Source organism: Danio rerio, chromosome 7, assembly GCF_052040795.2.
Source record: "Danio rerio strain M-AB ecotype USA chromosome 7, GRCz13ab, whole genome shotgun sequence".
Taxonomy (NCBI): Eukaryota; Metazoa; Chordata; class Actinopteri; order Cypriniformes; family Danionidae; genus Danio; species Danio rerio.
In genome coordinates this window covers 4,978,268-5,002,500 of record NC_141027.1, presented here as the reverse complement: position 1 = coordinate 5,002,500, position 24,233 = coordinate 4,978,268, and the positions used below count along the sequence as shown (strand labels likewise).

Below are 24,233 nucleotides of genomic sequence, written 5' to 3'. Positions count from 1 at the left end.
TGAATGCATTTCTCCACTGATTATTTAAACTAACAGGAACAAATAGTCTTGGAGAGTGTTTTGTGTTGTCTTGACCAAACATGGCACGTAGTTTGAATTCTGAATGAATGGAGAATCATACCATATCTAGCAGAAACATGCAGTATCAAACCGATATCCGATCCAAATATCGGCATCTGTGCATCCCTAGTCATTTCTGTTGAGCAGGTGAACACAATGGCCAATCAGTGCTGTTTAAGAACATGCGCATGTGTTTGCAGGAAATGAGAGTTGTTTTTAAATTTCAGTATCGTGACAACACTAGTATGTAGAAGAGATTTAGCAGAATTCTTGTGTGACGTTTAACCAACAATCCCATTAGCAGTGTTTGGATAAAGATAATTTATAACCATAGTCTAAATCAGGGGTTTTTAAACTGTGGGTCGCACAGTGAACAAAGGTGGGGTCGCGCAACGTCACATAGCTGCAGCTAATTTACATTGCGGTGAATCAAAACCGGTACGATAGACGGCAATAACTCAACCTCGTACCCTAAAAATATCTAAAGTGTGTTTACTACAAAAAGACAAAGCTGGTTATGTTTCACAGCTGTCTTTTTCTTTTTTTCGCTCGACATTACGAGCACTGCTGCGTTTGAGCCCTCACAATCTGCGTTTAGCCGGTAGAGCTCGCGCTGAGCGAAGCTGTCAGTAAGGGACCGTCGACAAAGTGCTTATTTTTTTCCGTGTTTTTTTTTTTTCTTGTTTTTTTGCCACGTCCTGCGTGTTTTATTTTAAACGCAACTAAATGAGCACAAACAGTTACTAAAGTAGTCGAATGCTTTCATTATAGATCTGCATTCTTACATTAACACCTCTGTTATCAAACAAAACAAAATGAGAGATTGATTTGCTGCTCTTCACTAAATAACTATAGTAACTTTAACCAATATGTGAATACAATTAAAAGTGAAGTAGGTTTTATAACTTTATTAAATTTCTGGATAGGACATTGATTTTAATAGGCTAAACCTTTTATTGTATTGTCAATATGTTCTAATGTTTGCTATGTATTCTATCATTTGAAGCTATTTGTTGTCCCGTATTTTTTACATCCCAACGTTGACAGATTGCTAATCAATAAATAGCTATAGTGCTATCTGTTAGTTTTAACGTCAGCTAATGTTATGGAAGGGCATAGATGTTATGGAAAATATAGTAATATAACTAACCCTCATCATTCCTTCAAGCAAATGTGTAAATATTAGATCTATTCAGCAATAATGTTAATTGCATTGGCATATTTATCTGACGTTTTCCCAGCTTGTAGTAGTCGATCAGAAAGCTGTTTAGTTTCTTATGACTATACACTAGCAGTGGAATTTACTGCGATGTGACGGGGCTTGATCATAATCAAGGAGCTTGATCAAAGGTTGATCATATTCTCTTCTAAAAAAAAAGAAGAGTATCTTTTTCAACAACAAAAAAATGATCACAGTTACAGCCAGCATCCTACAAAAAGCACTTCGAGCCTCATTTTGTGCATATCAAATCGCAAAATCCAAAAGCCGCACACCATATATTTTTGACTGCTTTGAATGGATACAATTGTTTTTACCTATTTTTCCATATTAAAATATTATGGTGCGTTTTGAGATTGAATTTCCGTACTATTTTTTACGGAATAAAAAAGTTTGGGAATCCCTGGTCTAAATCATATACAAACAGTCTGATATTTAGTGTGTTTGCTGTCGTCACACATCCTAAATAAAATGTTGCAAACATCAAATTCATCAAAAAAAGTTTGAAAAATGTGTATTTTGTTTATGTTTGAATTAAACATCCAGCTTGAACTGAAGCAGTAATGTGAACAACGATCATCATGTTGTAAACTCAGCTGTTTATTCATACGTGTGTGTGTATGTGTGTTTTCAGCATCCAGCGAGCAGCCGTGTGGGTTCTGGATCATTATTACACTGATTTCCCAGTCTACAATCCTGCTTTACTCAACCTGCCCAAATCCATCCTGTCCAAGAAGATGTCTGGATTCAAGGTCTACTCTCTCGGAGAAGGTACAAAAAAAAAAAAAAAACAAGATTATTTTGCATGTTTTAAGAAAAAGCTCACTTAACACAAACTACAAGACATTTTGTTTTGCTTGTTTATAAAATGCTTCTTATTTAGTAGAATGTTGAGATATTTGAGCTATAAACAGGACAACTTTATGTAAGGTAAACACTGGTTGCATCTGTCAATCAAGTGGCCACTCCCCTTAATTATGCAGAATATTGAGGCTTAATATAAATTAAACAGAAGAGATACAAATAAATCCACCTCCCTCACAGTTATCATGAAGGGTAATATTAGCTATATACACCAAACTATGTTTGAACCAGGCTGTGAACACCTTATTATTTTACTGTAATATTGGGCATTTTAACATGGGAGTCAATGGAGAGTTGCTCGTTCACTGACCTCTAGTGGCCACTCAATGAACTGCAGGCTCAGGCACTTGAGAAAATAAACAAACGCATTAATTACAGTGTTTATTCATCTGTGTTGACATTAGATAATGCACTGGGAGTTAATAGGAACTAGCAATGAACATCTTCATTTTCTTTAAATTAAACAAGCACATCTCTGTATATTAATGATGCATTAGCAAATATTGAACTCTGATTTATAAGTACTGTATTGTTTATGTCAGTAAATAAATGAACTCACATTAACTAATGGAACTACTTGCTGTAACGTGCGACCTGAAACTCTTTGTTTTACGCTCTAAATATAATCATAATAAACTAGACTTTCTGATGATTTTATTTGCTCTAATTTTATTTATAATAAATAATATAATGTTTATTGCTTAAAGAGACAGTGCACACAGAAAGGAAAATAGACTCGCTATTTACTAGCACTCAAACCATAGTAAGTTTCTTCTGTCGAACACAAAAGAAGATATTTTAAATAATGTTATCTAAAAGCATGTCGAAACCGAGTGTATATGGAGGTGATTTATGTAATGTGTTATTATTATCCACTGCTGGCCTCTCCGTATGTTATATAATGATATTTGTTGAGTGTCTGAGAGTTTCCACTGACTCTAATTGAATTGTTTTGTCCTCAGAGAACAGCACTAATAACTCGACGGGTCAGTCTCGAGCCATGATCGCCGCCGCCGCCCGCAGACGGGACAACTCTCATAATGAATATTACTACGAGGAGGCTGAGATGGACCGCAGGGTCCGCAAGCGCAAAGCCAGGTCTGACAAACACACACACATATGAGATCATGCATTAAATACAGCTCCTGATGAAGTCAGAATATGTAGTCGAAGTTAAAAAGATTCGCCGTTCTGTCAATTTCTTTTATAAATATTTTCCCAAATGATGTTCAACAGAGCCTGGGATTTTTGCACAGTATTTCCCATTATATTGCTTTCTTCTGGAGGAAGTCTTATTTGTTTTATTTGTGTTGGATAGTCTACAAAACAAACCACTGTTATACATTTACTTGCCTAATTACCATAACTTTAAACTAATTACCCTAGTTAAGCCTCTAAGGGTGCTTTCACACCTGTGAATCGATTCAGTTGTTCCGAAACAGAGATTACAAATGTTACATTGTTGCTCTTTGCTCTTGGAGCGGTTCGCTTTCACACTGTTTGTTTGTTTGTTTGTTTGCTTTATTTATAGAGCACATTTAAAAACAACAGATGTTGACCAAAGTGCTTTACAAAACGACCAGCATACAAAATCTATACCTATATATAAAAAATTTGCAAAATATATAAAACAGATTAAAATTAATTACAATCAAAGGCAAGAGACAGAAGGTGATTTTTTAGAAGAGACTTAAAAGCACCAAGTGAAGAACATGATCGGATCTGTAAAGGCAGACCATTCCACAGTCGGGGGGCTGCAGCAGAAAAAGCCCTGTCACCTCTTGATTTCAACCGCGTTTTGGGGACAACTAGCTGAAATGTGTTTTCAGACCTGATTGGCCTCAATGAAGTGTGCCAGTGAAGAAGCTCAGAAATGTAAGTCGGTGCCAGACCATTCAAACTTTTAAAAACTAGAAGCAATAATTTATATTGAATTCTAAATTGGACTGGGAGCCAGTGAAGAGACAATAAAACTGGTGAGATACTAGAGAATTTTTTTGTCCCAGTTAAAAGCCTAGCAGCTGCATTTTGAACCAGCTGCAGGCGTGCTATTGATGCCTGTGAAACTCCAGAATACAAAGAGTTACAGTAGTCCAGTCTTGACATAATAAAAACATTAATGACAGTTTCCAGCTCTTTAAAAGAAAGAAAAGGCTTCAATTTGGCAATGTTCCTTAATTGATAGAAACCACTTTTGACGACTGAGTTTATTTGCTTGTCAAACTTTAACTCAGTGTCAAAAGTAACTCCAAGATTTTTTACGTGACTGTGGACCTTAGGCTTGATCGAACCTAATTTATTAATTGTAGATTCACAGACACTCGGAGGACCAAACACTACTACTTCAGTTTTTGATTCATTCAAGTGTAAGAAATTACCAGCCAGCCATTCCTTAATCTCGTTAAAACAGGTGAAAAAGGACTGTAAAACAGAATTTTCTCCCATTTTTATAGGCAAGTAAAGCTGAGTATCATCAGCATAGAGGTGGTAGCTTACATTATGCTTCTTACACTGCAAAGTTTCTAATCGGACCAAACGAGCTAAAACAAGTCACGTGCGAGTAAACTCTCCTCACATTGGTCAGAGTGTCAGGGTTTATTTTGCAGCGTCCCGCTCAGCTGTCAGGAGAGGTGGTGGTTTGGTGGTGATTGACATGGTGCGCGCGCGACGTGTCTGAGGAGAGATGCGGTGGGAAGGGGTGAGAAGGGTGCGCAATGATGCCTATTTGAGGACCGGGAGGGAGACGCGAGATTACCGGGAGATCATCGCTCCTTTGCGGGCATCCGGAGACTCGCGAAACTTCCCGCCATGCTCATAATTCTCTCTTCATATAACCGTAAGCCTATTACATATCCATAAAACACTGTGATATAACCGCGTTCGAATCGGATCGCTTTCTCACTCCAGGGTTCGTTTCAATCGTGCCGAGACCACCTCATTCAAGCGATCTCGGAGCGATTTCTTTGGCGCTGAACAGAGCGCGATTGCCCTGTTTACATATGCCAAACGAACCGCGCTAACTGGGCAATCGAGACACGTTCCGAAACAAAAGTGTAGGTGTGAAAGCACCCTGAATGTCACTTTAAGCTGTATAGAAGTGTCTTGAAGAATATCTAGTCTAATATTATTTACTGTCATCATGGCAAAGATCAAATAAATCAGTTATTATAAATGAGTTATTCAACTATTGTGTGTAGAAATGTGTTGAAAAAAAATTGGGGACAATTATAAAATAGTTAACATTTGAAGAGGAGGCCTAATAATTCTAATTTCAACTATATATAATAAATAAACACAGCTCCAGATGTTACAGTGTTTATTGCTGTTTATCAGTTTACTATGCTCCAGTATTCGTTAACAAAGAGTTGTACACATTATACAATTCACTCTGTGCGCAAAAGCATGTTTATTATAAACTACTATTGTCTTCTCCTCATGTGGATGTCTTCCAGACATCCTGAAATACAAGATAAAGCATACAAAAGCGTGGACGCTTCATTCACATTATTATTGATTTATTTATTTTTGTAAGGGGGAAAAGTGCTCCACAATAATAACAGTCGAGTTTTTTTTAATTAGTTGATGAATTTACCATTAACCAACATACACCGCTGCTGCGCATATAGACGTTTACGTTACAGTTGTTTATTCTGCCGAAACGCCAGTAAAGACTTTGACTTTTGCAAAACAAGACAGATTTCATTGCAGTGATGACATGACAGGACACGTAATATTAATTCTCCTTTATTTTGTAAGTGTGGCAGTGTTTGTATTTGATATTTATATAACACATTAACATAAAATACTCATAGCTAGACCTGTATATGATCTTCATTAGTGCTGTCAAATGAGTGATTGCATTCAAAAAAAAGTTTGTACACATGAATACACTGAATGAATGTTTGAAGGTTCAGGACACCCTGGAGAACTTTTTTTTTTTATATTAACAGATGTGTTAATATATAGTGTTGAGCATCAGTTAAGACAATGTTAGCACCTGTCAGCTTTAATTGTGGGGAAAACTGGATATTTTTGAGCTTTTGTCTGCTAATTTCAGCTTCCGGGTTAAAAATGATTTTGGGGCGGGATCAAAATCGGCGACGTAGCGAAGTACCGCAAGTGCAATGATGACGTGTCGGTTTCTCATTATTATTCATAGCGGACTTTCCTTATCCTATGAGAAGAGCCGGCTGCTTAATTATTCATGAGACCTGCCAGACCTGCCAGAGTCAAGCCCGAGCTGTGAGACACAGACCGACAGTATTTAGCCGTTCATGAAGGCTCATATGCGTTTGTTTCCATGAGCCACAGGGTTTGTTACATGTTTTCCCCCGCGATCTTGTCAGGGCCGATCATACAGCAAAGCTGTGTGTGTGCTGCTAGCATTTTTGTCAGGAGAGCAGCACGAGAATTAGAGAATGGTAGACGCTGTCTTTAATCAGGAGTTCGTTCACATTCAGACACATCACTGTGCTGCTGTGTTCGCCTTAATCCTCCAGATTACCAGCAGGGTTAACGGTTAAAATAGGAGACCTGCTGCACTGAGTCTGCTGGATACGGGGATTGAGGGAGAAGTCCTCATTTATAGGGTTTATATGAACACACTTATCTTTATAATGATATAAATTGTGGTTGTCTGTATATGAAATAACGAATAACAAATGTAGCCGGGCATTAAATCACTGTTCATTTCCATGCATTTTAACTTTGTAAACTATAAACGCATGCGTCTCCTCACGGTTTGTCTCATTTTGTGAGCTAAATGACAACAACAGTTGTTCACTTACGTTCTCCCCTGCTGGCCACGCCCACTCCTGCCCGATGCTCGCGGAGCTCCACCCCCATTAATCATGCATCTTTTGAAAAAATTCTGAAGTAGACTTTAACCGAAAGTGGGGGGTGTCGTGGCCCTGTAATACATGCCGCCTTTTCCTCCGTTTTTCAACCAGTTTATTAAACTTTCCCCCCCTTTAAAAGCAAAAACGTTTGGAAGTCAATAAAAACTGAATTAAACAGTTATAAACAACATAAGACAGAAATATGCTGATGTACTGATTTTTTTTTTTTTTTTTAATTATTATTATTATTTTTTGGGGGGGTTTTTCACCTTTATTTTGACAGGACGGTGGAGATTTTAGAGACAGGAAAGTATGGGGAGCAGAGATAGGGGAAGGGTCGGTAAAGGATCTCGAGCCATTAATCAAACTAGGGGTCACCATGAACGCCTCAGTGCTGTCGCACACTAACCACAATGCTATTGGCGCCAACCTGATAGCAATTCTTATATAGAAGACTTCCTGCCCTCAATCTGAATATTGCGCATCATCAATGGTAACCTATAGGCTGTTTTTGTTTTTAAAAGAGGGAGGAGCTACTATATGCCCCGCCCTCTCTTCATGTGTCAATCGAGATGACGTCAAACATCTTATAACATGTCAAAGCACGTCACAGGAGCTTTAATGATGTTTGTGCTCTACTGTGAGTGTGTGTGTGTTTACTGGTGTGTTCGTGGGCTCAGGCTGGTGGTGGCGGTGGAGGAGGCCTTCACACACATTAAGAGGCTACAGGACGATGAGGCGGCGGCGTCCCCCAAACACCCACGAGAGGTCATGGACCCCCGAGAGGCGGCGCAGGCCATCTTCGCCCCGATGGCTCGAGCCATGCAGAAGTACCTGCGCACCACACGCCAGCAGCCCTACCACAGCATGGAGAGCATCATCTCACACCTGCAGTTCTGCATCACGCACAACATGACGCCCAAGGTGAGCAAAACACACACTCAAACGATATCCCAGTGGGGACTTATAGATGTAAGGATGTTTTTACTATTGAATCTCTAGTCTCTAGACCAGGGGTCACCAACCCTGTTCCCGGAGAGCTACCTTCCTGCACATTTCAGTTGCAACCCATATCAAACACACCTGTTTGTAATTATCAAGTGCTGCTTCAGGTACTATTAATTGGTTCAGGTGTGTTTGATCAGGGCTGGGAATGAATTCTGCTGGAAGGTAGATCTCCAGGAACAGGGTTGGTGACCCCTGCTCTAGACTTAAAGGGTCAGGAAACACCAAAACACATGTTTTGAGCTGTTGACAGTCGTATATGTGTCCCACACTGCTAAAAACACTATTAGGACACCTATATTTCACTAAAAAGTGTAAATTGGTTGTATTTGCGTTATTTCAAGCAAATTCGTACCTCCGGTTTGAAACTAATTTTTATAGCAGCGTCACGGCCATGAGATAATAGCGTGTATTCCAGCGTGCAGACTGGGCGTCTGTGCCAGAGTGTGTCTTATTACGTCTTACAGTGTGATGCATTAATGCGTGAGTAAGGCTTGGTTCAAACCAATCAGAGCGCTCTATTGTGCAACTTCATTAATATTCATTACTGTCACAGTGTTTAGACGATACAGACGCCACGTTGTGTTGGCAAAACAAGCGTGAAGTGTTGCTTTTATAGTTTGCTGCAGTTAAGTTTTGTTTTCATTTTCTCTCTGTGAGAGCGCAGCTGGAGTCACGTGTGGATTAACAGTGTACGCGACGCTCGACAACAATAACTTGCGTGTCTAAGGAGGATTATTGTTTACCTGAGAGCTGTTCTCATCTGCAAACGCTGAGATCCGAATTCGCTTGTAGTCTCCTCTAAATAAAGACGCGGCTCTAGTTGCTGGTGATTGTCCTGTCTCTACAGATTTGGTAAGTGAGCGAGCAGTGCTCTTTGTTTATTCAGTTCGTATTTTATTCGTATCAAACAAACTATTGCACCAGTGTAAACAAGTTAGCACTAACAGTTACAACCAAACTATAACCTCGTGTAGGATTTTGTGACTGGAATAACACACGCGGCTTTCTGACGCTACCTGCCGTGTGTATCTAAGTTTCCGGGAAATGCTGAGGTTTTTTTCTCTCATTCGCCGTGCGGTATCAAACATTGCATGAAAAATACACGCTTAGAGCAGATCCTCGAATTAAATATCTCATTTGTCGCGAGGGGCATGAATGAATTCCCTGAATGAAAGAGCCAAACTGCAGTTAAAGTCCAACATTTAATAATTTGGCAAATAATTCGACTACAGTTGTCCATGTAAACAGTCACATTGTCCGCTGTGGTTGTGTGTGTGGTTGTGTGTTTTGACTCTGAAATTCAGCGCGCCAAGACACTCCCACACCAAGCCTCTTTTCTTCCTCCGACACTCCCCCCTAAACAGAGCTGGACACGCCCACTTTTCTGACTTTTTCCAAAGTAGAGGTGTGAAAACACCCTGCTGAAACGAGGGGGTTTCATGGCCCTTTAAGCCTGGTTTATACTTCTGCGTCAAGTGACCGGCGTAACCCACGGCGCATGCAACGCGCGTGGCTGTGCATTTATACTTCTGCGCACTGTCTCTGTTGGTCTGCATTAACACTTCTGAAACGCTAGTTGGCAGTGAGGTGTAAATGTTCCTCTGTGTCGAGTTTCTTCGCTGCTTTTTTGCTTTTCCTGAACACTTCCGGGATGTACAAGTGGCTCAAACTCGCTCATTTTGAGGCAGGAACCGGCGGACGTGCAACAACTTTAACTATGAGGTAAACACAAAACAAAACTTTTCATCCGGAGCTCCTTCAGGGACTCCACACTTGTAAAACAATCGCTCGCGCCATTCGCGCGGCTCTCGGTCCCGCCCAGACTCATCAGCGCTACCAAGCTGACCAATCACAGAGCTTGCGCTACGCGTTGTTGCGACGTGTAGTTACATTTTTTAAGAGGTGCACGTCAGCGACGCTGACGGCCACGGCGAAGGGCTATGCGTCAGCGCCGTAGCATACGCCGGTGTTTGACCAGAAGTATAAATCAGCCTTTATACTCTCTTCCATTGGTTTTTAGATGTTAAAAGCAGCTCGTGATGCTGCTTTATGTTGCAAACTGATGTTTTCTCATACTATTCTACTTTGTCTATATAGTCACCCTGCTGAAAAATCCAGCTAAAACCAGCCTAGGCTGGTTGGCTGGTTTTAGCTAGTCGACCAGGCTGGTTTTAGAGGGGTTTTGGCCACTTCCAGGCTGGTTTCCAGCCATTTCCAACCTGGTCTTAGCTGGTTAGGCTGGGAGATGACCAGCTAAAACCAGCTTGACCAGCTCAGCCAGGCTGGGAGCCCAGCCAAAACCAGCTATGTCCACCTTAAACCAGGCTGGTCAAGCTGGATTTAGCTGGTCATTTTCCAGCCTGGAACCAGCCTGGAAGTGGCCAAGACCCCTCTAAAACCAGCCTGGTCGACCAGCTAAAACCAGTCAACCAGCCTAGGCCTGCATCTAACCAAACCTCTTCCTGTGCGTGTTTGTGTGTGTGTGTCTGCCTGTGTCTTTCTGAATGTGTGGTCAGGCATTTTTGGAGCGCTACCTGACTCCGGGTCCCACCATGCAGTACCAGCGTGAGAACGGCAGGGGGCGGCAGTGGACTCTGGTGAGCGAGGAGCCGGTGACTGCAGCACTACGTCAGGGCCTCGTCTTCTCGCTGCGCCGCCTCGACTTCGCCCTTGTCGTCACGGTGACGCCCCTCCCCTTCCTCAACCTGGGGGAGGAGTTTATCGACCCCAAGAGCCACAAGTTTGTGATGCGGCTCCAGTCGGAAACCTCGGTGTGAGGAGCAGAGACTCTACAGCAGCAGCAGCAGAGGGACAAACCACTCGCTCTTTACTTCTAGATATCACTCTTCCTTTGGTTTTATTATTATTATTACACTACATGAACTACTCGCTGTCGGGGTCACCCCGGACTCCCTAACTGCAATGCATTGTTTTTTTAATTTTGTGAATAACATGATCAAGTACAGTTCCACATATCAGAGTGCTGCACAAACTGGACGATTCACCAGCAGTTCTGCGTTTGCATTAGACGCCTGAGCTCGAGGAGCGATGGAAACACTAGGAGACTGTAGCTGATCAACCCCACAGCGATCAAGTGCTTTACTTTATGATGATTGTCTGTTCAAAAAAGCACACCAGAAGCATGTTTGTAACTCTTTTGAGCTCTATATCTGTTGTGAATGTTTTTGAGATGTCGTAAGATGAGCTGTGGCGATGAGTCCAGAAATAATTCTGCATTCGCTCTGAGATTTTTCCAAACACGTTGCGATTGTTTTTATCTTCAATCGATTCTGAGCTCGGTTTTTATCAACAGATGGCAACAGAAGGCTGTTTAGACTAATCTCATTCAAGCACAAATACATGTCAAGTACATTTGACCACACACAGCACAGGTGCTCTTAACTAGCCTAGAGCACCGCTAGCTGTTAAAAAATAGCCTAGAACGTCACTTTTGTTTAAAACTAGCCTCGAGCATCTAGTCTAGAGCAGCGCCTGCAGTTAAACCCTAGCCTAGTGCATATCTGCTTTTAAAAGCTAGCCTTGAGCGACATTAGTGGTTGAAAAATAACTAGCCTAGAGTGCATCTGCGGTTAAAAACTAGCCTAGAGTGCCATGTTGTAGTTAAAAACTACCCTAGGGCAATGTCTACAGTTAAAAGTAGACTGGAGCGTCATCTGCGGTTAAATCTAGCCTGGGGTGTCACCTGCGGTCAAAAGCTAGCTTAGAGCACCATTCTGCTGTTAAAACTAGCCTGGAGTGCTATCTTGGTTTAAAGCCTAGAGAGTCATCATCAGTTAAGACTGGTCTAGAGCGTCATCTTCGGTTAAAACTAGCCTAGAACGTCATCTTTGATTAAAACTACCCTAAACATCATCTTCAGTTAAAACTAGCATAGTGTCATTATCTTCGTCATCTTCGGTCAAAGCTAGCCCAGAGTGTCATCTTCTGTTAAAAATAAGCTGGAGCGCTCTATGCTGTTAAAAACTAGCTTTTAACACTGTCTGCGGTTAAAAATTTGCCTAGAGCGCCATCTGTGGTTTAAACTATCCTAGAGCCGATCTGTGGTTAAAATCTAGCCTAGAGCATCATCTGCGGTTAAAACTAGCCTAAAGTGTCATCTTTGGTTACATCTAGCCTAGAGTGTCGTCATCTTCGGTCAAAACTAGCCTAGAGTGTCATCTAAGGTTAACAATAGGCTGGAGCACTCTATGCTGTTAAAAACTAGCTTATAACACTGTCTGCGATTAAAATTTGCCTAGAGCGCCATCTGTGGTTAAATCTATTCTAGAGCACAACCTGTGGTTAAATCTAGCCTAGAGCATCATCTGCAGTTAAAACTAGCCTAGAGTGTCATCTTTGGTTAAATCTAGCCTAGAGTGTCGTCATCTTCAGTCAAAGCTAGCCTAGAGTGTCATCTAAGGTTAATAATAGGCTAGAGCACTCTATGCTGTTAAAAACTAGCCTAGAGCCACAACTGCTGTTCAGCCTAGCGCGCCGTGTGTTGTTAAAACTACCTTAGAGCACCATCTGCATTTAAAGTCAGCCTAGAGCGCCATCTGCTGTTAAAGTCAGCCTAGAGCGCCATCTGCTGTTAAAGTCAGCCTAGAGCGCCATCTGCTGTTAAAGTCAGCCTAGAGCGCCGTCTGAGATTAAAACTAGCCTAGAGCGCCATCTCCTGTTAAAGTCAGCCTAGAGCGCCATCTGCTGTTAAAGTCAGCCTAGAGCGCCATCTGCTGTTAAAGTCAGCCTAGAGCGCCATCTGCTGTTAAAGTCAGCCTAGAGCGCCATCTGCTGTTAAAGTCAGCCTAGAGCGCCGTCTGAGATTAAAACTAGCCTAGAGCGCCATCTCCTGTTAAAGTCAGCCTAGAGCGCCATCTGCTGTTAAAGTCAGCCTAGAGCGCCATCTGCTGTTAGAGTCAGCCTAGAGCGCCATCTGCTGTTAAAACTAGCCTAGAGCGCCGTCTGCGGTTAAAACCAGCCTAGAGCGCCATCTGCTGTTAAAGTCAGCCTAGAGCGCCATCTGCTGTTAAAGTCAGCCTAGAGCGCCATCTGCTGTAAAAATCAGCCTAGAGCACCATATGTTGTTAAAGTCAGCCTAGAGCGCCATCTGCTGTAAAAATCAGCCTAGAGCACCATATGCTGTTAAAGTCAGCCTAGAGCTCCATCTGCTGTAAAAAATCAGCCTAGAGCTCCATCTGCTGTTAAAACTAGCTTAGCCTAGAACGCCATCTGCTGTTAAAATCAGCCTAGAGCGCCATCTACTGTTAAAATCAGCCTAGAGCGCAGTCTGTGGGTAAAACTAGCCTAGAGCGCCATTTACAGTTAAAACTAGCCTAGAGCGCCATTTACAGTTAAAACTAGCCTAGAGCACCATCTGTGGTTAAAACTAGCCTGGAGTACTATTGTTGTTTAAACTAGCCCAGAGAATCATCTTTAGTTAAAACTAGCCTAAAACGTCATGTTTGGTTAAAACTAGGTTGGAGCGCTCCATGCTGTTTAAAAACTAGCCTAGAGTGCCTTCTGTGGTTAAAACTTGCCTAGAGCACCATCTTCAGTTAAAACTAGCCTAGAATGTCAATTTCAGTTAAATCTAGCCTAGAGAGTCATCTTTGGTTAAAACTAGCCTTGAGAGACATCTTCGGATAAAACTAGCCTAATCTTCAGTTAAAACTTTCCTAGAACGCCATCTTCGATTAAAACTAAGCAGGAGTCTGCCACGCTGTTTAAAAACTAGCCTAGAGAGTCATCTTTGGTTAAAACTAGCCTAGAGCACCATCTTCGGATAAAACTAGCCCAGAACATCATCTTCAGTTAAAACTTTCAGAGAACGCCAACTTTGATTAAAACTAGGCAGGAGTGCGCTATGCTGTTTAAAAACTAGCTTAGAACTTCATCTGCGGGTAAAACTAGCCTACAACATCGTCTGCGGCTAAAACTAGCCTAGAGTGACGTTTGTGGTTAAAACTAGCCTAGAGTGACGTTTGTGGTTAAAACTAGCCTAGATTGCTGTCTGCAGTTAAATCTTGCCGAGAGCGCCATCTGTTGATAGAGTGCCGTCTGTGGTTAAAACTAAGCTCAGAAAGATTTCAGAGAAAGTCGCGATGCATGCGGATCATCTCAGAAGCGATCCAGTAATGGATTCTCATCAGTTGTATCCTCACAGCTGTAGTTGTTTGTATGTTTGCAGTACTTTATACTTTATTACGATCATGACTCGAGGGGCCTTCTATATCATCTGTGTTCTGTACACCAGCAAACTCACTGTCTGAAAAGCATCTTTTTAAAAACGTTTTATCTTCGAAACACTGTCTGTCTCACACACACACACATACACACATACACACACACACACACACACACACACACACACACTCAGACACGACCGATCAAATGTGAGCTTTTATATGAAATGCACAAACATGAATGTGTGCCAAATGTTGAATCTGTGCCTGGCGGCCGGCGCTCCTGTCGGTCCAATCGCTATCGGCCTCGGACAACCAATGAACTTTACTCGTCTACCTTTGGCTCATTGTAGACTCTGCATCCCCTCCACATGTTGTACATAAGTCATTCTTCTTTTATACGCGCGTGGATGTCAGCGAAACAGGATGATGAGGTGATGTGTTGGTGGTTGTTATTTCCAGAACTGAGCAGTTCCTTTTTTTAGGTCTGGTGCATGTGGGCGATGCAGTTTTGTACCTTTTTCTTTTGTTTTTTTTTTTACTTTATATCATTTTGTATGAGAGTTAAGCTAATCTTTAACATTTTCCCTTTTAAAAGACTGTTTGTTGTAAAGAGATTTGTAGATTTGTTTTGGTTATTGTGTGAAAAACCTTTTTGCAATTGATAATTTTAGAACTAAACATGTTTCAGCCTTCTGTTTTTTAAAATAAATGATCTACTCTACGTAGCTTGAAACGTTTATTTGATTGTGTAATGTTGGTGGAGTTGGAGATCTGCAGAATGTGGATGTATTTTATGTGAAGCTGATGGCTCTAAACCATTTTTTTTATTCATATTTTTTTTGGACATCAGTTTCTGAGAAGCTTGTATATCATCAGTTTAGTTTTTAAAAGATATTTAAATCTCTTTAAAGGTGCCGTACAATAGATCTGTACCTGCAGGTTAACTGTTTATATACAGGGGTGGACTGGCCATAGCGAGCACTGGAACATTTCCCGATGCCAGTCAATCATGAATCTGACCTGCCCAACCTTAGCCGATCGCATTGCTCCCGGGCAGGGCCGGCGCGTCCATAGAGACAACCTAGGCGGCAGTACAGAGAGGGCGGCGTCCGCGACACTTTTCTTACCAATTGCGTCCTGAGTTATGTCCGCGACACCTCCCTCACCACCCGCGTCCTCAAGTATATTAGACATAGACGACAGAATAGAGAGGGCGGCGTCAGCGACACCTCCATCAGCACGCGCATTGCCTCAGTCATTTCCGCGCATAGGGCGGCAGAATTGAGGTCCGCGACACCTCCCTCCCTCAGCACCCGCGCCTCCTCAGTTATAATCACGCATAAGGCGGCAGAATAAAGAGCGCAGTGTCCGCGACACCTCCCTCCCTCAGCACCCGCGCGTCCTCAGTTATATCCGCGCATAAGGCGGCAGAATAAAGAGCGCAGTGTCCGCGACACCTCCCTCCCTCAGCACCCGCGCGCCCTCAGTTATATCTGCGCATAGGGCGGCAGAATAAAGAGCGCAGTGTCCGCGACACCTCCCTCCCTCAGCACCCGCGCGTCCTCAGTTATATCCACGCATAAGGCGGCAGAATAAAGAGCGCAGTGTCCGCGACACCTCCCTCCCTCAGCACCCGCGCGTCCTCAGTTATATCCGCGCATAGGGCGGCAGAATAAAGAGCGCAGTGTCCGTGACACCTCCCTCCCTCAGGACCCGCGCGTCCTCAGTTATATCCGCGCATAGGGCGGCAGAATAAAGAGCGCAGTGTCCGCGACACCTCCCTCCCTCAGCACCCGCGCGTCCTCAGTTATATCCGCGCATAGTGCACCGGAAAAGATGTCCGCGACACCTCACTTCATTTTCATAACCAGTCACTTTCGATTTCACATTGGGGTTGAGGGCGGCGTGATCGTCCTTTGCCTAGAGCGGCAGTTCAGCTTGCTCCGGCCCTGCTCCCGGGTGAAAATACTGTACGAGTCCTCCAATGTTTATATATAATAACTTTTAAAAACTTCATATAAAACTATTAAAAGCTAGTCAGTTTCTGTGCCTGACCATCGGGTTATCGTGGTCCTAACCTTTGACCTTCACCCGTTCCGCAATAAAACGGCTCCCCCTGCAGGTGGTGGGCCTGCGGGAGGATGGTCCCATGCTGCTCCTTCAGGCTAAGCCCGGCTGTGTTCTGTGGGAAAAAACCCATATGAGCCCCAACCTCAGGCCTGGCTCCAGGGTGAGGCCCTGACTGTGCCATACCAGGCCACGTTACGGTCCTTGATGTTTTTGTAGTCATGAGGGGTTTTTGAATCACACTTAGTCTGACCTGTTACCTTTTTGACCCTACCAGGGGCATTAGCCCCCAACTACATTGCTCCTAGGATCACTCAGGAACTCAAACACCCCTCCATCACGCTAAGATAATGGTTCATGGAGGAGGTCTTGGATACAAGCGGCCGCAATGAGTTTCCTTCACAGGGTGGCAGGGAGCACCCTTATGGATATGGTGAGTAAATTCGTCACCTAGGAGGAGCTCAGGATAGAGCCGCTGCTCCTCCACATCGAGAGAAGTCAGCTGAGGTGGCTCGGGTATCTGTTTCGGATGCCTCCTGGACGCCTACCTAGGGAGGTGTTCTAGGCATGTCCCACCGGGAGGAGGCCCCAGGGAGGACCCAGGACACCCTGGAGGGATTATGTCTCTCGGCTACCCTGGGAATGCCTCGGGATCCCGCTTGAGGAAGTGTCTGCGGAGAAGGAAGTCTGGGGTTCTCTCTGAAGACTGCTGCCCCCATGACCTGGCCCCGGAAAAGTGGTAGGCAATGAATGAATGTTAAAAGCTATTAGTTACTAGTTAAAGTCATTAGTACTAATAAAACTATGAGAACTAATACATTTTCTTCTCAGAATTTGATTGTAATTCAATAATGATCACCCTTTTCAAAAGTTCTTTTAAAGAACACTTCAAGAGTTCACACTTAGCTGATGATTGATAGTAAAGCTAGTTTGGCGTGCTGTCCCGGGAGAGAGCCCTGAGCTTATAAGATCCTTGAGCCCTTGGCTCCCTCCCATTGCAAGGCAAGAGGGGAGTTTGAGCCCAGGTAGATCTCGATGACTCCCCCTCTTGCTTGTTGTAGCTAAGTGTCGGATATGGATGCTGAAAGGTGTACTCAGAGTTTAGCTATTTGGATTAATTGTTTAGAGTGCTTGTTTTTGAACTGTGGGAGGACCCGGGGAAAACCCAGACGACCAAGGGGAGAACGAGCAAACTCCGCACAGAAATGCCGTCTGGTTTGGAAAGGAATTAAACCAGGGGCATTCTTGCTGTGAGGCAACAGCGCTAATCGCTGGCCACCGTGACGCCCGTTTGAAAGGAGGGAAGGTAGTGTTGGGTGGGGGGGTTTCTTCAAGACGAAGATATTGAGATGAGAAAAGTCTGGTTATTTATAGTGAGTTAAGGATCGTCTGATAGGATAATCAGTCATTAGCTAAAGTTGGAACAGCTGCGAACAATCATAAGCACGTGATCCTCTCGAAATTTGTTTATGAATAAACTTCACAAATTATTGTGAAAAACTTGAATTGAATTGAACTTCAGGCATACCTAGGCAAAGTTGAATATTAAGAGTTGTGAATAGTTGTGGAAAATGTACTACATCATAGGGTCATTTGTTTCATTCGTTTATTACATTTATGTCAACATAGCTCTTAGGATACATTTATTCAAGTACTTGCGCTTCATAAACACTGCAGTATTCACTGTAAATTACTAAAGTGTCTATTTTCATAAGAGGGAGGTCAGGAATGTCTTCTATGATACTCCCCTGCATGATTACTCTGGGAGAGGCGTGTGGAGGGTGAATGACTGTGATCTCGTCTGTGCTGATAAAACGTTCATCTACGTAAAGTTGACCGATCAGGAAGATAAACTCACTGAATTGCAAGCGCTGTATGATGTGTCCTGCATAACAGCGGCATCAGAAATGATAGTTTACAGTGTAGTAGACTGGCAAAAGGTCAATTCCTTTAACTCATTTAGGATATGCGCTAGGACAGGGGTGTCCAAACTCGGTCGTAGAGGGCCAGTGTCTGGAATAGTTTAGTTCGGACCCCAATTAGATACACCTAGCTTATCAAGCTCTTACTAGGCTTACAGACTTCCTCATCTGATGTGGAGAGAGCAGCTTGTCTGAGCGTAGCCTTTAGGAGGCAGATCTCAAGTCATTGGCCTTGGTTTGCTGCAGTTTGGTCAGAGTCAGTTGTTTCCTCTGTCAGACGAAGCTGTGCTTCTGCCCTTTCAGTCTCTATTTGAGATTGTTGAAAGTGATTTAAAAAATCAGTGATTGCCATTCTTTGCATTTTTATTTATTCTGTAATCATTGCATGCACCACTAATAAATATTCTAAAAAGAAAAACATTTCCCATTGTGATAAATATATATATATCATTTAGTGAAACAATAAAATTGATTGTTTTTGGTCAGTTTTGACAGATTTTTAAGGGATTATTTTATGAGGCCAAACTCTTTCTATTTTGCTGTAGGCCTATACTAATAGGCTGAATACGTTAAAGCCTATCACTCACTATAGCCTGACGGATGAACAAATAAAATTAAAACCTTATGAATGAATAGTATTTCTTGTAAGATACTGCATGATCCAAATATAGTATTATTTAATAGATTTTTTAAGCTTTCATTACATTTTGGGCATGAAATCCACGCTGAATCCACCCTTCTGATGGGACCCTGATGGGTTTTTTGGATCAAAGTGATCCAGATCCTACAAAAAAGGTCTGAAAAACCCAAACTAAAGGTTTGATCCGGATCAAAACCAAGATTGGATTACGTGATCTAATCCGATTATGTAATCTGTTTTTCTTTTGAAAAACCCATTTTCAAGATTTGATCCAATCCCTTATCCAAAATCCTAGTGGATTACTTTTGAAAAACCGGGCCCAGAACCCCTTCTCATCACATCGCCCCTGTCCTGCAGCAGCTTCACTGGTTACCTGTTCATTCTCGAATTGACTTTAAAATCTTGATGTTAACATTCAAAGCCATCCGCAATCTCGCCCCTCCATATTTGTCTGCCCTCTTCCACATTCCTGTTCCTTCTCGCACCCTGCGATCTTCTTCCTCCCTCCATTTGTCTGTTCCCTCTTCTCGCCTTTCAACTATGGGCAACAGAGCATTCAGCCGCTCTGCTCCGCGGCTTTGGAACTCATTACCACCTGCCATCAAAAACATTGACTCCCTCACACTGCTCAAATTAAGACTCAAAGCCCACTTATTTAGGATGCCTTTTAATACTTAATTTTATCTGCACTTTTGCTGTATATATTTTATTATTTCTCTTTTTGTTTTATTGCTCTTGTTGATTGTACGGTGTCCTTGAGTTGCTAGAAAGGCGCCTTTAAATAAAATGTATTATTATTATTATTTAGTGTTCATATAGCAGTGTATTATTCAGTGAACTTAAAAATTGAGACATCCTTACACACATGATTCATGACACATCATTTGTGTCCACGTGTTTAAGGAGATGACAGATTGCGAAATCCTTTAAACTCATTTTGAGAGGATCACATGCAGATGGCTGACCACGGCTCTTCTCCCATCAACAGTCACACGACCAACCAATCAGTTCAATTCAACCAATTCAATCAGTTGAATCTAACACACATAAATAGCTAACTCACCTTACCTCTGCCATTTTGATTTGAAGAATCCTTCCATCCGCCCCGCTTCCTCCCTCTGTTTTTTTCTTTCAGGACTTACCTGAGCTCTGCCTCAGGGCTCTCTCTCGGGACAGCATGCCGAATACGTCTTTACACTATCAGTCATCAGCTACGTGTGAATTCTTGAAATGCAAATGAGCTGGTTTTCCCCGCCCACCATTCTCACACGTGTATCTGTTTCTCCTGGGTCACGTCTGATCAACAGCAGTCAGGGACAGAGAACGAGTGAAGCAGAGATCAGGTTATCAGTCAGAAATAACATGTAGGTTTATTTGTGGTGGAGTTTATTCAAGCTTTTCTGAAACCACGAGTCACACACAAATGTCATTACAAAGTTCACTGACACTATATGGCTGTTGTGGTTCCAACGGTTATGAATTACACATCGATTTTACTCTCTTTTTTTTTTTTTTTAAACATGCTGTTTTAAAAACATATTAAACCAAACTCATTTTTGAGCTGTGGCTGATCACAGAGAGTTGAACAGATCTTTTAATCCAAGTTTCTACGGAACCCCGGAAGGGACGTAGTGGGGGAGAAAAAAAATGGGTGGGTGAAAAAAAAATAATGGGTGAAAGAAAAAAAATGGGTGGGAGGAAAATATATATTTCTAAGTTTTTTGCGTTCTCTCGCAAAGTTTTGCTTTCCCTCGCAAAGATATTTTGCGTTATCTCGCAAAGATATTTTGCGTTATCTCGCAAAGATGTTTTGCGTTCCCTCGCAAAGATGTTTTGCGTTCCCTCGCAAAGATGTTTAGCGTTATCTCGCAAAGATGTTTTGCGTTCCCTTGCAAAGATGTTTTGTGTTCCCTCGCAAAGATGTTTTGTGTTCCCTCGCAAAGATGTTTTGCGTTCTCTCGCAAAGATGTTTTGCGTTCTCTCGCAAAACTGTTTCTCCACAAACACTTCCTGTTCACTGCACTCACGTAAACCCTCCCGTTTTTGCCTAAATTCTCCCGTATTTTACCATTCTATCCCACTTTCTTTACATTACTGTGCACTGATTGTCGCCTTTCACTTTGCAACCTCTGAACCAGTGAATGCATGTTTAAGCGCTGACTGACTGACGCGCTCCGTACAATAAACTGATCCCAGATTAGCGTCTGTACGCGCCATTTAAAGGCACACTTCTGTTATCAAACAAGTGCGCAGCAAATGAATCTCATGTTTTGTTTAGTTTGATAACAGAGGTGTCTCTGTAAGAATGCACAGATCTATAATGAAAGCTGTCCATTACTTTAGAAACTGTTTGTGCTCATTTAAGAGAAAATAAGCTGTTTAAAATAAAACATGCAGGACAGAGATGTTTCATATTATTCAGTGTATTTGTCTGTTTAAACATACACCCGCTCCTCTGTAAATGGCGTGTACAGGGAGGGTTTACGTGAGTGCAATGAACAGGAAGTGTTTGTGGAGAAACAGTTTTGCTAGGGAACGCAAAACATCTTTGCGAGATAACGCAAAACATCTTTGCGAGGGAAAGCAAAACTTTGCGAGAGGGAACACAAAAAACTTAGAAATATATATTTTCATCCCACCCATTTTTTTTCTTTCACCCATTTTTTTTTTTTCACCCACCCATTTTTTTCTCACCCACTACGTCCCTTCCGGGGTTCCGTAAGTTTCTTTGCAAATCCTGTCCTGTGAACATGTTTATATGCGTTAATATGGAGACGTGTTAATATGTGCCTGTCAATCAGTTCAGGGGGTGGAGAAATCACCCCTATGTCACGTTGTGATGGGCCTACTGGGATTTGGATCCTATTATTACATAGGGAAATTAAAAAAAAGAGACTTATTGTGTTTATGTACCTCTAGTTAAACACAGTTCTGTTTAAACAGCTTTCAAAAAATTATTTGCCATCATATTTTCACTAAACTGGTACGGTACAGTACGGCAGTGGTTCTCAAAGTGGGGGTCAGGAGACAGGGTCGCGTGACATTGAAGCGGGGTCGCCTGGTGATTTAAAAAAATCTATTTTTATTAAACCATAACAATTACCATATTTTATCTACAACGTACTAAAAAGAAAAAAATGTTGTTTATATTTACTATATACTTCTGTGGTTACTATACTAGCTTATAGTTGCTAGTTCTATTGGATTGTGACTCCTGATGTAATTACATTATATTAAAGACACAGATGCAGCAGATTGATTTTATAACATCAGGTTAAACTTTCTGGCCCATTTACAGCTCTGACATACTTTAAAAAAATGCAACGAAGAATAGACTTGGGTCGATAAGTGTGTGTGCATGTGTGCGCGCTATTGCATGCAAGGTTTATGTATCTATAACCACCTCAGAGGATATTGGGGGTCGCGAGTCACTGGCATTGTTATTTTGGGGGTCACAGGCTGAAGAGTTTGGGAACCCCTGCAGTACGGTATGGGTCACCAGGGGTGCAACTGCAAATTTACCAAAGGGGTATGCAGGTTCATATTTTGCGAATATTGTTGTGAATATTCTGACTATATGTTTATATGTCAGTTTTAACAGGGCTAAGAAATAATATATATTTTTAATCCAAATATTAGTTTTTATTTTTTTTATCCAGCTGCAACAGATCAATCAAATGGTCGACAGAGGGGGAGGGGTGGTATAATACAATTTTAATAATAATAATAATACCTTTTATTTTTAGGCTTCATTTAATTTAGATTTTAGGCGCCTTCAGGCGGTATGATTTTCTTTATTTTATAAAATACAATATTATACTCGTATAAAACGCAAAATAAACATTCATTCATTCTCTTGTCGGCTTAGTCCCTTTATTAATCTGGGGTCGCCACAGCGGAATGAACCGCCATCTTATTGTGGGAATAACATCCACACACACACACACACTCATACAATACGGACAATTTAGTCTACCCAATTCACCTGTACCGCATGTCTTTGGACTGTGGGGGAACCCGGAGCACCCGGAGGAAACCCACGCGAAGGAGAACATGCAAACTCCACACAGAAACGCCAACTGAGCCAAGGTTCGAACCAGCGACCCAGCGACCTTCTTGCTGTGAGGCAAACGTGCTACCCACTGCACCAAAATACTTTATACAAATAATAACGAAAAGGGTCCCCAAAAAGTGGTATGGTTCACTTTTTGGTAACTTTTGACAGTAAAACGGCCATTAAAGCATACCGAACCGTACTACACCACTCCGATAGGCGCCCTTTAAAAAGACCCTGATGTTTGTCATTAGCCCTTAGATCAACAAATTGAAGTGTACCTTGTTATGAATACTGAAAGTGTTGTCGGGGAAGTCATAATTTTGGGGATTTTTATACGTCATCATTTTAACACAACACAAGTGCACATGCTAATAACATGGTGCCCCCACCCTCCATGTGTGGCGCCGCATATAGTGTATACCCCACTATTGCGCTTCTGCTGGTCACCTTTATCAGGCTTGCGTTTCCACTGCACTTTTGCTGGGTGTGGTGTACGACAGAAAGTTTCACATTATTATCATCAGCTCAAGAAGTTTGTTATTTGAAATATTTGACGCGCAAACAATCGATCGTGAGCTCCCCGTAGAAAGCGAAACCGCTTACGCTTTATACAGGCTTGTCAAACAAAAAACAGCACACGGCAGATTTTGTTCTTCTTGGCTTTGTGGCTGTTCATCAAGCCAATCACAAGGTTTGTCTGAGCTTGGGTCGACCATCGCTCGTTATCATTTGTATATAGTATTTTGGTGAAATGTCTCAGCTGTGTGTTTAAAAATGAGGGTTTCTTTGTCTATTCTCCTGCTTGTGCATGCACGAGTGACGTTTCTCTGTAAACCAATAGCGTTCAGCTGCACGTCTAGCTCCGCCTTTTGCCGTGCTAGATACCCTTTTGCAAAGGGTGCCCAAAAAGTGGTATGGTTCACTTTTTGGTAACTTTTGACAGTAAAACAGCGATAAAAGCATACCGAACCATCCAAACCACTCCGATAGGCGCCCTTTAAAAAGACCCTGATGTTTGTCATTAACCCTTAGATCAACATATTGAAGTGTACCTTGTTATGAATGCTAAGTGTTGTCGGGGAAGTCATAATTTTTGGGATTTTTATACGTCATCATTTTAACACAACACAAGTGCACATGCTAATCACATCTGACACCACAATGCTATGATCACGCATAGGAATGAACACTGTTTATTTTTCTTCCTTTCTGAAAGTCTGTTTAAAAGCTAAACAATGCATATCCACATGAAGAAATCCCCCCGCCTCGTCTATCATAAGACTGAAAGGAAGCACATGTTCTTCCGTTTTTGTTTTTTTTTAGCTTAAGTGTTACCTTCGTCATTATCAGAGAACTGAGTAGGCTGTTATTTC

The 24,233-nt window shown here is 42.1% G+C and overlaps 1 protein-coding gene and 1 long non-coding RNA gene across 23 annotated transcripts in view; one reads left to right on the top strand and one right to left on the bottom strand.

Moving 5' to 3' along the window:
* vangl2 (VANGL planar cell polarity protein 2) overlaps positions 1–14,899 on the top strand; it is a 52,959-nt gene extending 38,060 nt beyond the window's left edge. For 8 of the 22 annotated variants that reach the window (XR_015494553.1, XR_015494546.1, XR_015494549.1 and 5 more), the window contains 5 exons: positions 1,914–2,050; positions 3,106–3,241; positions 7,662–7,905; positions 10,506–12,759; positions 12,904–14,899. Coding sequence is in view for 8 of the 22 variants with exons in the window: in XM_087258709.1 (XP_087114835.1) it covers positions 1,914–2,050; positions 3,106–3,241; positions 7,662–7,905; positions 10,506–10,766 (778 nt within the window). In the remaining 14 variants the exon portion in view is untranslated. 22 annotated transcript variants of the gene reach the window in all.
* Positions 14,689–20,022, bottom strand: LOC147842957 (uncharacterized). The gene is made up of 3 exons (XR_015495349.1): positions 15,888–20,022; positions 15,332–15,471; positions 14,689–15,291 (listed from the first exon to the last, which is right to left on the bottom strand). It is a non-coding gene; the product is annotated as an uncharacterized LOC147842957 (long non-coding RNA).
* Between the last annotated feature and the right edge of the window lie 4,211 nt (positions 20,023–24,233).